This window comes from Paralichthys olivaceus, chromosome 10 (assembly GCF_024713975.1).
Source record: "Paralichthys olivaceus isolate ysfri-2021 chromosome 10, ASM2471397v2, whole genome shotgun sequence".
Classification (NCBI taxonomy): domain Eukaryota; kingdom Metazoa; phylum Chordata; class Actinopteri; order Pleuronectiformes; family Paralichthyidae; genus Paralichthys; species Paralichthys olivaceus.
Window position 1 is genome coordinate 11,729,851 of NC_091102.1, and position 12,403 is coordinate 11,742,253.

The 12,403-nt window shown below is 40.4% G+C and overlaps 1 protein-coding gene across 1 annotated transcript in view; it reads left to right on the plus strand.

The window, feature by feature from the left end:
• Positions 1–12,403, plus strand: part of LOC109631183 (voltage-gated inwardly rectifying potassium channel KCNH7) — a 94,128-nt gene that overhangs the window by 1,843 nt on the left and 79,882 nt on the right. Inside the window, exons 3-4 of the mRNA XM_020089793.2 lie at positions 7,999–8,154; positions 11,807–12,247. Coding sequence (XP_019945352.2) covers positions 7,999–8,154; positions 11,807–12,247 — 597 coding nt within the window. The remainder of the gene's footprint in view (positions 1–7,998; positions 8,155–11,806; positions 12,248–12,403) is intronic.

A 12,403-nucleotide genomic window follows, 5' to 3' on the forward strand; every position in this document is an offset into this window, starting at 1 on the left:
GGCGCCTGCCTTAATCGCAGCATCGTGTGCCTGGATGACATTAGGAAAAAAAATTCAGGCAGCCAAAAATGATGGTGTGCAGTTTTTCTTAGGTTTGGATTCAACAGAGAGCTGTAAACAGAAATAGAACGAAGAAGAAGTTGCAAGGTCAGGCAATAACAGGATGATGGACAGCGTGAGAGACAGTGGGTGTGACAGAGCTCACCTGCTGCCTTCGTAGAGTTGCTTCCTGACTTTACCGTAAATATATCTGCATCACATCTTCCAGAGGAAACATTGCATTTGAAGATCCATGCATTTAGCCATGTGGGAAAGGTGTCCAGAAGCTTTAGAGAGGCAGTGGATCAATGTACTAATCTGTAAAATTGCAGTTCATGTGATAGGGTCCGGCTTTGCCAGCATTGCATAAAAAACGCTCACCCTTTTAATGCTAGACTGGTGTTTGTCATGCATTTTTTGGCCAATGTTCGTCCTGGTATGAATGGTGTTCTGCACAGGCAGCAATCCTGAGTCAGAGAGAATTAATACGATGTTACCGCTCAGTGGCATAAATCCCCGGATTGACTACCTCCTGCCATGCTCTCACATGAGCTTTTTATGGTCAGCATGACATAGCTGTGCAGAGTCCATCCAAAGGCTGGACAGCAGGAACATGCTTTCCCCCTTTTAGTTTGCACAAAGTGAAGCCAACATATAGTTTGTGTGCATTGTTGCTTTAAACTCATATTCTAATGACTACTGAGGCCTGTGCAAACAGCAGTACTGTATGTAAAGAGTCTAAGCCTGTAAAAAAGAGACATAATATTTTATTTAATCATAAGGAGCCAGGGTTTTAATTTTTAATTGTGAGTTTGATTAGTTTCTAGGCCATGGATACATGTTTAATCTACTATCAGCAGCCATCAGCTTAGCCTTTTTTTTTCTTTTTTTCATTTTTGCAAGTCATGAAGAAACCGAGAGCCAGCTGCTACACTGCTAAAATAGATTTTGTCAGAAACTTGCGAGACAATTACAGAAAACACTCTAGAGAGCACGAAAAGCTTAGTTTTTTAAAGCAACTTAATTTAGTTCCCATCCTCCTCTCTTCTTGCACGCATCTGCCATCTCCCTCTAAACGTCATGTGCCTGTAATGTTTAAAAGCGCGTCGGATGAAAAGCCAGAAACCTTCCAACATAATCGTTGCTCCCTGTCTCTTTCACAATCCTCCCTGGTCTGCATCATGGCTTCAAGACAACTCTTAATACTCCTCAGAGGAATTTATAGTGAGCGTGTGTGCTCATGAATAAAGATGTCAGCGTTGACAGTGCAGTGACTGGGAATGAGCGGCTTACAGGGTAAATGCATTAAACTGGTATGGAGGACACAATCCACACGCTCCCACTGCTATAGAGGAATGAAAGATTCATAGCATCCTTGAGAGCGATGGCCCTATCGATTCAAGTCACTCGACAAATTGAAGCTGATGGGCGGAAAGTGGATGTATTCCATGTCTTCCTCTCCTAACTGTATTTCAAGTTTTCCATCCTCATGTAAATCGCTTAATCCTTTGTATCAAAGCCTTCCATTTAAAATGCACCTACTGTATTTCAGAAACCACACAGGCATGTTGGAGAAAAACACAAACTAAACCAGCCGCAGCTTCTCAGATGCAGCCAATCGATGTATTTGTCAATTTATATGCATATTGTGTATAGGAATGACATTGTGTCATTTTCTTTATCCCGTCCCATCAATAACGACAGTGGGAAATCCTAAAAAGTAAGGTTAGGGCTTGAGGAGGCTGTCTGACATCAGGAGAAACAAAGCTTTTACTCTTTTCACTGAAAAGGCAAAAAGTTAAGCTGCTTATGCGTATGCTTGGATATTAAAAGGAGTGGAACAATGGGGACTGCGAGAGCGCGGCTGCGGCTCAAGGGCATGTTCTTTTAATTTTTGTGCTTCCCTCGTATGTGATCGACGGGGATGGGTTTTCAAGTGTGCATTCTCCGACGATGATACATAATCAATGAGATAAATGCTTTCCCTTGATGGCTTTGTAAAGCTATCCTATTCCACGGGGTGTAATAATACTTTGTACCTGAATGAGTCTTAACAAAGGGAAGCTGACACCATGCAGCGGGGAGAAGTTAAATGGATAATGGCTACATAACAGCGGCAGCTTAGCTAACCGTGCTGAATGATCTGGGCCATGTGGTATGCGTGGGTGCAGGGTTTCATAGGTGACTCCCCACTGAGGGGACTGAAGGGGCGCGTACCCCTGAGGGTTTGTTGGCAGGGGGGCGAGGGAGCAGGGGACACAGAGTACCTTAAGTGCACATGGTGTGCTGCAGGACGTTTGGATGACTTGCATCCAAGAGCCCATCCATTTTTCATCACAGTCAGACCCCTTTGGTGTCTCGCTGTATGAGGTGAAGCACATAGAGAGCTTTGCTGATCAGGTTTCATGGAGAGCACTATGGAAAGCCTGGTTACTTTACCTTCAGCTCATTCCAAGGAGAAATAATTAATATTTTACTCTTTATTATTGCAAAATGTTCATATTTATTTATATATATGGATAATTTGCCACCATAGCTGCCCACAAATAGAATATGGAACTATTGTACTGATACTGTTCAGGAGCAGATGGAGCTTCAAACACAGGAAACAATAAAGGTCTCACTTTGCATTGGATAGTAATGTTTTTCCATGGGCTATTTTCATCTGATGGGATGCTTTTACCGGAGGTGTTGATCTAATATTCCTCCCCATACCATCTGTGTTTTTCTCCCTTAAACTATAACTCTATGCAATCCTAAACTTTTATCAACCATTGCGTCTCATTTGCCAACATTTCTGCTAAATGAAATGGAATAACACCCAGCAAAATATGATGAACATTATTAATTGATAAATGTAAACATGAAACGAAATGTAGTTTGAGCCAGAGCTGCTAGCTATTCCTGATGGCTCGGGAGACACTGATTGAAGATGAAATTAGGCCAGGCTGTGTAGCTCAGAGCCGTCTTTACTGAGGCGAGATACCGCCACAAGGCCCAAGGACTCTAAACAAAGGGCTAGCTTGCATGGCCTCTTCCTACATGCCCCAGTCCTGATTGGCTATGCCCCAGTAACGTTGTGTATTGGCTTAAGCAGAATAGCCTTAAACGAGTAACATGTCAGATTTCATTATACAAGACCTACTACCAGGCAGTGGTCTGCGGATGTGCTGTTTAAAAGCTGCGGTTGTGGATAGTACATTTGTTGGAAATTAAAAAAACAAAAATCAGCGCTTAAAAATAATTCTCATGTTTCCCCCTGAAGCAGATCAGCTTATGCAGATTAATAAGAAGCCTCAATACATCCAAATCAAACAGTGAGGTTCAAGTAAGAAAAAGCTTCTCTCTTTGAAATGAGATTAATAGATGTATAGTGGTGTTTACTCTAATATAAAAAAATAAATCTGAACACAACTATGCATTTATGTATCTTTAAGAAGTCTCACGTTTCACCACAACTCTGCTCGGCTCGCGGGCCTTCATTGTAATGGGGTCCAAAGGATCACTTGATTAAGCAGAAATCTTTTAATAATTGATGATCGAAATGGAATCTACAGTAATGAAATTTCCAACATGAAAAGGGAGCTAGTCTTAATACACCATCCATTCATTCAAGCAGGTGTAAATAACATTTCTTGGCTCACAGGGAAACACTCTGTGTAAAGGTCAGGGAGTGAACGAACAGCCGCTCTTTCAACAAACCGCTTTACTGTCAATGATGTTAACTGTGTCCGGCAGCTACGGACGCTATTATGTTGTGCAGAGTTGAGTGTTGGAGGAGAATAGGAAGGCTGCGGGCTTGGTATTCGCTTCAATGGTGAAGAGAGGGTTAAAAGAGCTGCAGATAGAAAATGAAGGTAAATAGACACAAGAGAATGACGCAAACTGTCTCACTATTTTGACAATATACTTGTCACATTAAAGACAATGATCCGGAGCAAAAAAGACACATTCACCCATTAGAAAATACATAATGCTACATAAACAAAGCACATCTGGACGTGTTATTAGGTGTTGGATAGTTACATTGTGATTGCTGGCATTTGTTATTGGCTTCACCTGAATAGCATTTGCCATGTTCATTTGTTGCCTGTCAGAAGATATATTGTCCCAGAAAATGATGGCGATAAATGATAATATTGTCATTTTAAGATCCTTTTTGTGCCCCACAGTCTTTGCATCCAGAGTTCACTCCGTGTCCATTTCAGTCTCCCCCACAGGTAAAACACAATTTAGTTCAATCCAGTTAAATCAAGGCTAAAACTGCTGCTCACTTGTCACTTCCATATGGTGGTTCAGAATACACAGGGCTGTGGTCTGGGGTTGTCATTACATTATTGATTGATTGTGGGTGTGGCTGTGGAAAACATGAACAAATGAAGTCTATGATAGATGATGTAATCCAAAACTGGTCGCTACAGTAAACAAAAGGGCAATATCCAGGTCACCATCATGATCTCGTCCATATATTATATACATATATAATGTAATTATCATTATTCTGTACTGCCCAATATTAGTTACTGCATTTTTGTGACTTCTTTGCTTGTGTTTTTTTATGCTGCATATGTTTTACCTGCAAGACTCAATGAATCATGCATAATAGCTGAAGTATTTAATTAAGGTGCAGAGCAAGTTCACAATAACTTCCAAAAAGGCAGAAATTAAAGGTCAGTCACAGATATTCTCAACATCCTCCTGTCAGTCTTCAGGACACGAACAGAGTAAGGAAGTGAAGATAGAAAAACAAATGAAAACAGTAGCAGGAATTCAAACTGATTCTGTATGAACTATGGACAATCACAAAGTAAACATTTGCTTGAAATACACTGGCAGAGAAAACAGAATGAAACTGAAAATGAAACAGGCAGTGTTGATAAAGGTGTCAGTGTGTTCCCTGTTGAGGTTTTAGATCACAACTATTACACTTTAGTATAAAACTTCTACAACTGAAATATCAGAATGTATTGTTGATTAGATTGTTTTTTTCACTTTTACATATAGAATAATATAATATTTCTGTGCACTAAATCTTACACATAGTATCACAACTGCTTGTAAATAGATCAAATTCCAAGATTATTCCTCGGTTAATATGAAACAGACCATAGCTTCTTATAAAAGTGTCTGACAATGTTGTTCATTGAGACACTTAAGCTGAGAAGTCATCCAAGCATCACATATTTAGAAAATGGGATGTTTCCGTGAGTGTAGTTTTTAGTCACATTTTCCTTTGGTTTGACAACAGAGTTATTTTTTTCTTTTTGTAGTAGCTCTGTTAGATAATGGTATTTGAGTTCACATAATTTGCCCCACCGAAATGTCGTCAGCAAACTATTTGGACAGAAAAGGAGAAGAATAACACAGTTGTTCCAAATCAATAGCCAGTTCTTCTCCAGGTCATGAGTAGCTCTGCTGATCACATGGTTCACTGCCACTGCCTTTAGGTAGAGAAAAAAAAAGTGCTCACTGGTTTATTCATAAAACGTTCCCCTTGTTTTGCAGGGTAAGCGCACCATGGGCAAGGACGTAAGATTATGAAATCATAACGTATATCGTGATTAGAGCAGCGTCAAGTTTAAAATGGAACTGTCTCTGCTGATTTGTAGTATTTTTTCCAAGCAGCGTTTCTTTCATCCATGTTGGTAGAGGTGACTTTCACCAGCAGACCAGCTGAGAAGGGACCTCCATGACTTAGCCTTTGAGCATGGCCATTGTCTCCCCATCTGGTAAGGTAACTCCAGCCCAGAAATATTTCTGCTGAATTTACCTTCTTGGCTGCACACAGAGCACGGTTCTGTGCACTCCACGTCTGTCTCAATTAACAAATACAATATTCACCATGTCGCTCCTGTTTCAGATATTTCAACTTGAGCATTATTACAGCGTTTTGCATACTCTTTGTAAATTCACATACAGACGTGTCAGCTGCCAAGTTACATCACATTTGTGTTTGGTGGCTGTAAAACACAGGATGTATTCTGTAAAGAACAATTTACTGTACATGAAAGACTAAACTAAAGTAAGGAAACCCTCTTGACTAATTTTAATCATGTGCTCATTGCTGTTTTCAGTCACCGAGAGCACTTAATATTTAATGCATGGATTATTGCTTCCCTCCTAAAACCTTAGAAAACTCCTGTCATGGTTGAGTAATGGAGCAAAGAGGACGTCTGCAGCCATTGTGCACATAAGGAAGGAGCATATTTCAACACAAATAAATAAATATAACTAACACTTCCTGCCTCTCCATGTTAGAGCTAAAACTATGATTACAAAGTGTCATGTTTTGTTGTTTGGGTTATACTGACCAACGTTGCAGCTTCAACTCTGACCGGGAACCTTTGTCACTGCTTTGGTTCTTATCATCCATTGTATTTTATTAATAAGTACATAACCACCATCAATACATTTATATAGTATATATCAGACAACTAAAAGTCGACACTAAATATCTCACTCAGTAAATGAGTTTTCCCTTCACTCTAAAAAATGAGCGAACTGTAAAATAAAACACATCCAAGTTAAAACTAACTGTTCCCTTTCATAGGAGGGACAATGTAGATTTAGGTGAAGGATTTCTCGGAATTGCAGGAGAGTGCTTTTTATGAAAAAGGGGATTTTCTGGGCAAGAACTCACAGTTCCCCTGCTCTCTAAGCACCAATCTCCTGCTTTACAACATAACACAACCAGGCTCCCATGACACCAGGAAAGATGAGTGTGTGGTCCTATCATCCACATACAGCACATCATGTGTCCAGTATTTTACTTCCATCACATCACATGATGCTGTTAAATTACTGATTTCTTTTCCGATATTCTCAAATAGCGACTTTTTCTCATGTTTTCCATTGTATAAACACAACATTATGATATTGTCAGCGGTGACAATGCAGCATCACTTCTGGGAGTTTTGATGCCGAAATCCTTCCAACAGAACTCTGGCATGTTGAGGCAGGGCAAGCTTGTTATATTTAGTCAGACAGCAAGTCTACTGCTAATGAATGCTGCTGGCAGGGTGTCTGTGAGCCCTGAGGAGATTACAGTGAACACTAGTAGTATGTGTCCTCTGTGAGTAGGAGCAACACAACAAATCAGACAGTGAGACGGGCGGACCTACACAGAGTGATGGAGACACCGTTTTTGTGTTAGACACTGATTGTAAAGGCCGGTGCCAAATGACAAATACCATCAGCTTTATCATCCTCTCTGGAATCATTTATACTTCTAAATACACATACAGTGATGTAGTTTTTTGATTATGTACTGAAAACCGTCAGTCAGCTGTACAGTATTGAGTCCAGTGAGACAAGATTTATTTTTATTAGTATTATTTGGCAGTTTTGCCCGCAGTCATCAAGGTCTTTTGCTGTAGCTATTACCAGCACAGCCGGTGAGATCCGGGGCTCGAGAGTGACTGTAGCTTATGTGTTTGTTTTTGCTCGGCAGCCTCATACGACGATCAGGTGATTATTCGTGCAAGCACATCACAGTCCGCTAAATTGGTTGTATTTTGTCCCGCGCTCTTTGATCTATTCTACTAAACCTTGCCACTCGCACTACCCACTGTGGCCCTTGCGTCCTATTTATCCGACTTGAGGAAGCTTAGTCCTTTTCATGCCAAGCACTGCGCATTAAAATACACATGGACACATGGTGCTTGCGTATGCATACAAATAGGCATGCAACACACATGAGCACATAAGCACATGCATAAACTTTATTTAACCCCAGGGCTTACTTATTTTATCTCAACTATTTCATCTGTTCTGACACGCAGGCATTGACCTTTAAATCAGATCAACTTCTTGTCCATTTTCCCCAACGTTCATGGGAAACCATGAGGTTTTTAGATCCATTTTAAACGACAATTATGATTATGATAATACTTCTTGATACATTTCCATAATGTTTCTTCTTTAATTCCATTTTGAACACACACTTTGTTTCTGTTTCAGGAACTGACTTTCAGTGTAACACTCATATAATCCCAGTGAAGAACGAGGACGGTGTGGTGATGATGTTCATCTTAAATTTTGACTACGTTCTGGATGAAGGAAGTGACAGCTCCACGGAGAAGATAAGCCCCGCCTCCCCAACAAAGTCAGACCAAAGTGAGTATTCGATGAACCATCGTCTCTATAGCAGAATGTAAAAAGCATTGATATGCAGCATCAAACTGAATTTAGTTTTGTCTGTGGTAAAAGTGCCAAATATTACACCCGACATCATATCTGTGGTGTACTTTCCTGGTCTTTTTTTGTGTATGTTTTGTGAGATGTCACCTCTCCTAAAACAACTCACTCTGTTAAAGGGCAGTTATGTAAACGGATGACTGTAACTGAGATAATTCATTAAAATAGCCCTCTACATCTGTTAAACACTAATTAAGCAGTAGAGCGTTTGATTCGGTTCCCTGTCATGCTCAGTGCAACTTCCTAACAAGTTGCCCGTTTTCATTATTCTCAAAATCAGAGCATTATTTTTTCAGCAGTACAATAGAGTTTTACATCTACAGCAGTGGAATAGTTGGGTGCCTGCAGGGATAACTTACATAACCGTATCTTGCTGAAATTGTAGAATTCCTTATCTGTTTTATGTCTTTTTGTAGAGCAGCATATACTGCGCTCCTCATTGTTATTTGGATGTGTGTCAGGAGGTGTAAATGTCAGCGAGACTTTCCTGCTCCTCCCTGATTGGAGGCACTCAGCATCTCGTCTCTGACTGGGGCTCAGCTATCCACTTCACTCAGCATGAATTCCTCTGAGGCACTGACATTCGGCTTGTGCTGTACTGTGTGTATTTAAGCGTGTGCATGCATATGCATAGACGTATGTGTGTGTGAGTATGTGTGTATCAGAGTGCCTGTGTCTGTTGCTAACATTGCTAATCAGAGTTTATTGCTTGTGACCAGGCTTCAGCAAGGGGACTTGTGGATAGATGGGTAGATAAACATATGATGTGACTTCAGATTAGAGAATGTCTTGACTACATGCACACATCACACTTTAAGCATGACCTTACCGTTGTCTTTGTCTTTGAGCAGCCCTTAGATAACAGCAGGGCAGGACTTCCATGCTGTTCTTGGTTTGACTTGGAATCAAAGATGGATGCTTATCTTACATTAAAGCTGCATGCTATTAAAGTGCAGTATTCATAGATATTGTCTTTCATATTGGCCATTTTCACTGCCATATATTCAAGTTAACATTAGGTGTGTATGAACAACAGATTAACAGCATTTAAACCATAATGAGATTCTAATTTTTGGCACTAGCACCGAATGCAATCCTTTCCAGGTTATCACGCTGTAAAAAGTAGAAAGACAGAACCATACCATTAGCACAGGAACAACTTTGATTCTTAGTATGTCACCTCGAATGACGAGGGAGCCCATTTCCACATTGTCTGGTCTTATATTTTACTGTAGCAGCGTCTGACAAGTGATTTTTGGACCTTTGGGAGGGAGGGTAATTATGATCCGGTGTTGACAGCAGGCTACAAGCCGGAAGGCATTAACCAGCACGACACTGAACCTGCAAAAGAGTAATCCCACTTTCCCCAAGCTGCCGTCAAAAACAGCACACTCAAATATTCTTTTTAGTCAGTGACAAATCCTTAGAGGGTGAATGGTACATTCACCTATAGCAAGAAGGCTATATTCCTATTTATATGCTGCAGAGTAAAAAAAGAAATCTGACACTGATCAATGGTTTATTACAACTCATTTCTCAATATTCAAGCTCCTCACCTTTTGTCTACTTTACTTGTTAATAGACACAACATCACTGTGTTTCAAACCCAGCATCCATACACCCTAAAGAGCATAGACCTAAACACAGGCACAACAAATATGAGCGGTAACTTTAACTCTTAGCTATAAACAGCCATGAGGACAGAAAAGATAGATCAACAATATGTCAAATTCAAGGTAGGCAACATCACCACATTGCAACAACTCAGTGGCAACTCTGATGAACACGGTTGCGATTCTTCCATCCAGCACCCACATTATTTATATGAGAATTTAAATAACAGGCTTATGTATTGTTGACACATTCTGTCTTGACAAAGTGGAAGAGCGATTGCACATTTGACCCACAAAAATCTGGTTTGAAGCCACTGGTATTTGATGGGAACATTATCCAGATAATAATGTACATAAACACTTTAGGCAGAAGGACAATATCTGTTCAATCTGTGGTTAGAGACAGTTTCCACTTTCTATTTGCAAGGGCAATTCACTTTAAACGGTAATGGGAGACGGCACTCTGATTGATTTATTGAATGTTATGCCCAGAATACACCCATAATTTATTAAGAGACTAAGTACAACCCTTCTGAACCATGTGCCTGACGTCTCAACTTTGACAGTGCCCTTAAACTAGCAAAAAGGGATTTGGACATGCTCTAAATGCACTTGAGCTTCAGACGATGTGTGTAGATTGTTGAAACAGAGTTCCAAGATTTAAAAGTTCTTGATGTCTTAACTTAAATGCCAACAAAGCACCATATCCATCCCTAGATTTGTGGCACATATATGGCTAAATATAAATGTTTCTTATGATTGTCCTTATCATGATAAACATTTAAAAAATTGTGATCCATTTAAAAGGAAATTGTCAAATCAAAATGTGGATTTTGTAAGTTTGTATAGTAAAATGTAAAATGTACTGTTGGTATCAGAGCATAAGTTGTATATATGTATATTTATTATCATTATATAAGGGCTCAGGTATAAACTTTTTTCTTTAAGCTACTCCGAGACAAACTGCATCTTATTAAGTTTACATGAGCTCGACTTTTTTTTTTCCAAGAGCATTCTCAGTGCAGAAGACACATGGTCTACCTGCAGAGAAGAGACGGGAAGGTTGTCCATATCTCCTGCCAGCGCAGGATGTCATTAGGGTTCCTCTCCAGGAAACTCGTTGAGTGTCACGGCTCTCATTGTGAGCCGCTATAGTTGTAACATCAGTACATTTGGCCAGGGAATGGAAACAGATGGCAGTGACGTTATGTAAGGAGGGTGCTGAGCGATGGGTGCCACACGAGTGAGGCCAGGTTCACTTTTCACTCTCTTTCTATTGTTAATGAGCCAAAACTTTTTGCTCTGTCCCTTGAGGTCTGTAACATTTGCTGGTGTGTCCATTCTGAGGATGCGGCTGTGCACAATGAAATCGGGCTCCTGTCTCAAATCAATGAGGCAGAGAAAAGCCAACTGCACAATCTGCTCCTCCTCAACCTCATAGCCACTGTAGGGGTGTACATGCTAAATCAATAGTTTTTCACTTTGTCTGCATTTTAAAGTTCAGAGTAAGATTCAAGACATTTTGTAAACAAGAGAACACAGTATACGCTGCTGTCAACTACTATTTTGACAATTAAAATATGGGAAGCAGCACTTACAGAAAGTCTTGAATGAACAGACTTTTATGATTTCAGATTAATTTGGAGAAAGTACTCGGAGGCCCAGATGCTTGAGAAACGAGAGACTCATTTTTATTATTTAAGAGCAGACATGTTTTGGCACCTGCTGTTCACAGGACCTCTGTGTATGTTTATCATATCATATGTGATATATATGTGAGGTAAAGCACAAGTTATAAATTGTCTGTCTAATAACAGATCAGGTCTATTTTATCGCTGATTGTTTTTAGCTGAAAGTATCTTGTCAATCCATCAGTAATTACAGACTTTTTGGATGCCTCAATTTTTCAGTGCCGTTCAAGCAAAAACTCAACAACATAATTTCTTCTCAACTTTTAGGGGGGAGCAGATTCTTCCGTTTCCGCCAGGCCGCTTTGAGCCTAATGAACACTAACAAGCAGTCTCTTCCGCAAGAGGACCCAGATGCGGTGATGGTGGACTCACCCAAAGAGAACGAGGATTCGGTGGCCCTGCAGAACTTCCCCTCACCCACCAAGAGCATTTGCAGTCCCATTGAGGCGAACGACACGCACGCCCTCATAAGCTCGAGCCGCCATTCTTCCCAGGCGAGCGTCGGTCCTGAGCCACTTGACCATTCATCCCCTAAACTCCCCTGGGAGAAGCTGTACCAGCCGGAGGCGCACCAGTCCTCCACCTCCCTGTCGAACACCTTCCCCAGAGGCAGCATCAGCAGCATGAGGCGAGCCTCGTCTGTCCATGAAATTGAGGGCTATAGCTCCAATTCCAAAAGCATTTTCAGGGATCGACATATGAATGAAGGTATTTAAAAAAAAAAAAACTGTTCACAATCTGTGGTTATTGGACCAACACATCACATTAAATCCAAGTTTCCAATAGAATGCTAATCATTGTTATCACAACCATGAAATGAAATAGAATTTTTTTCTATATGTGGCTTATTAAAATGTTCATCCT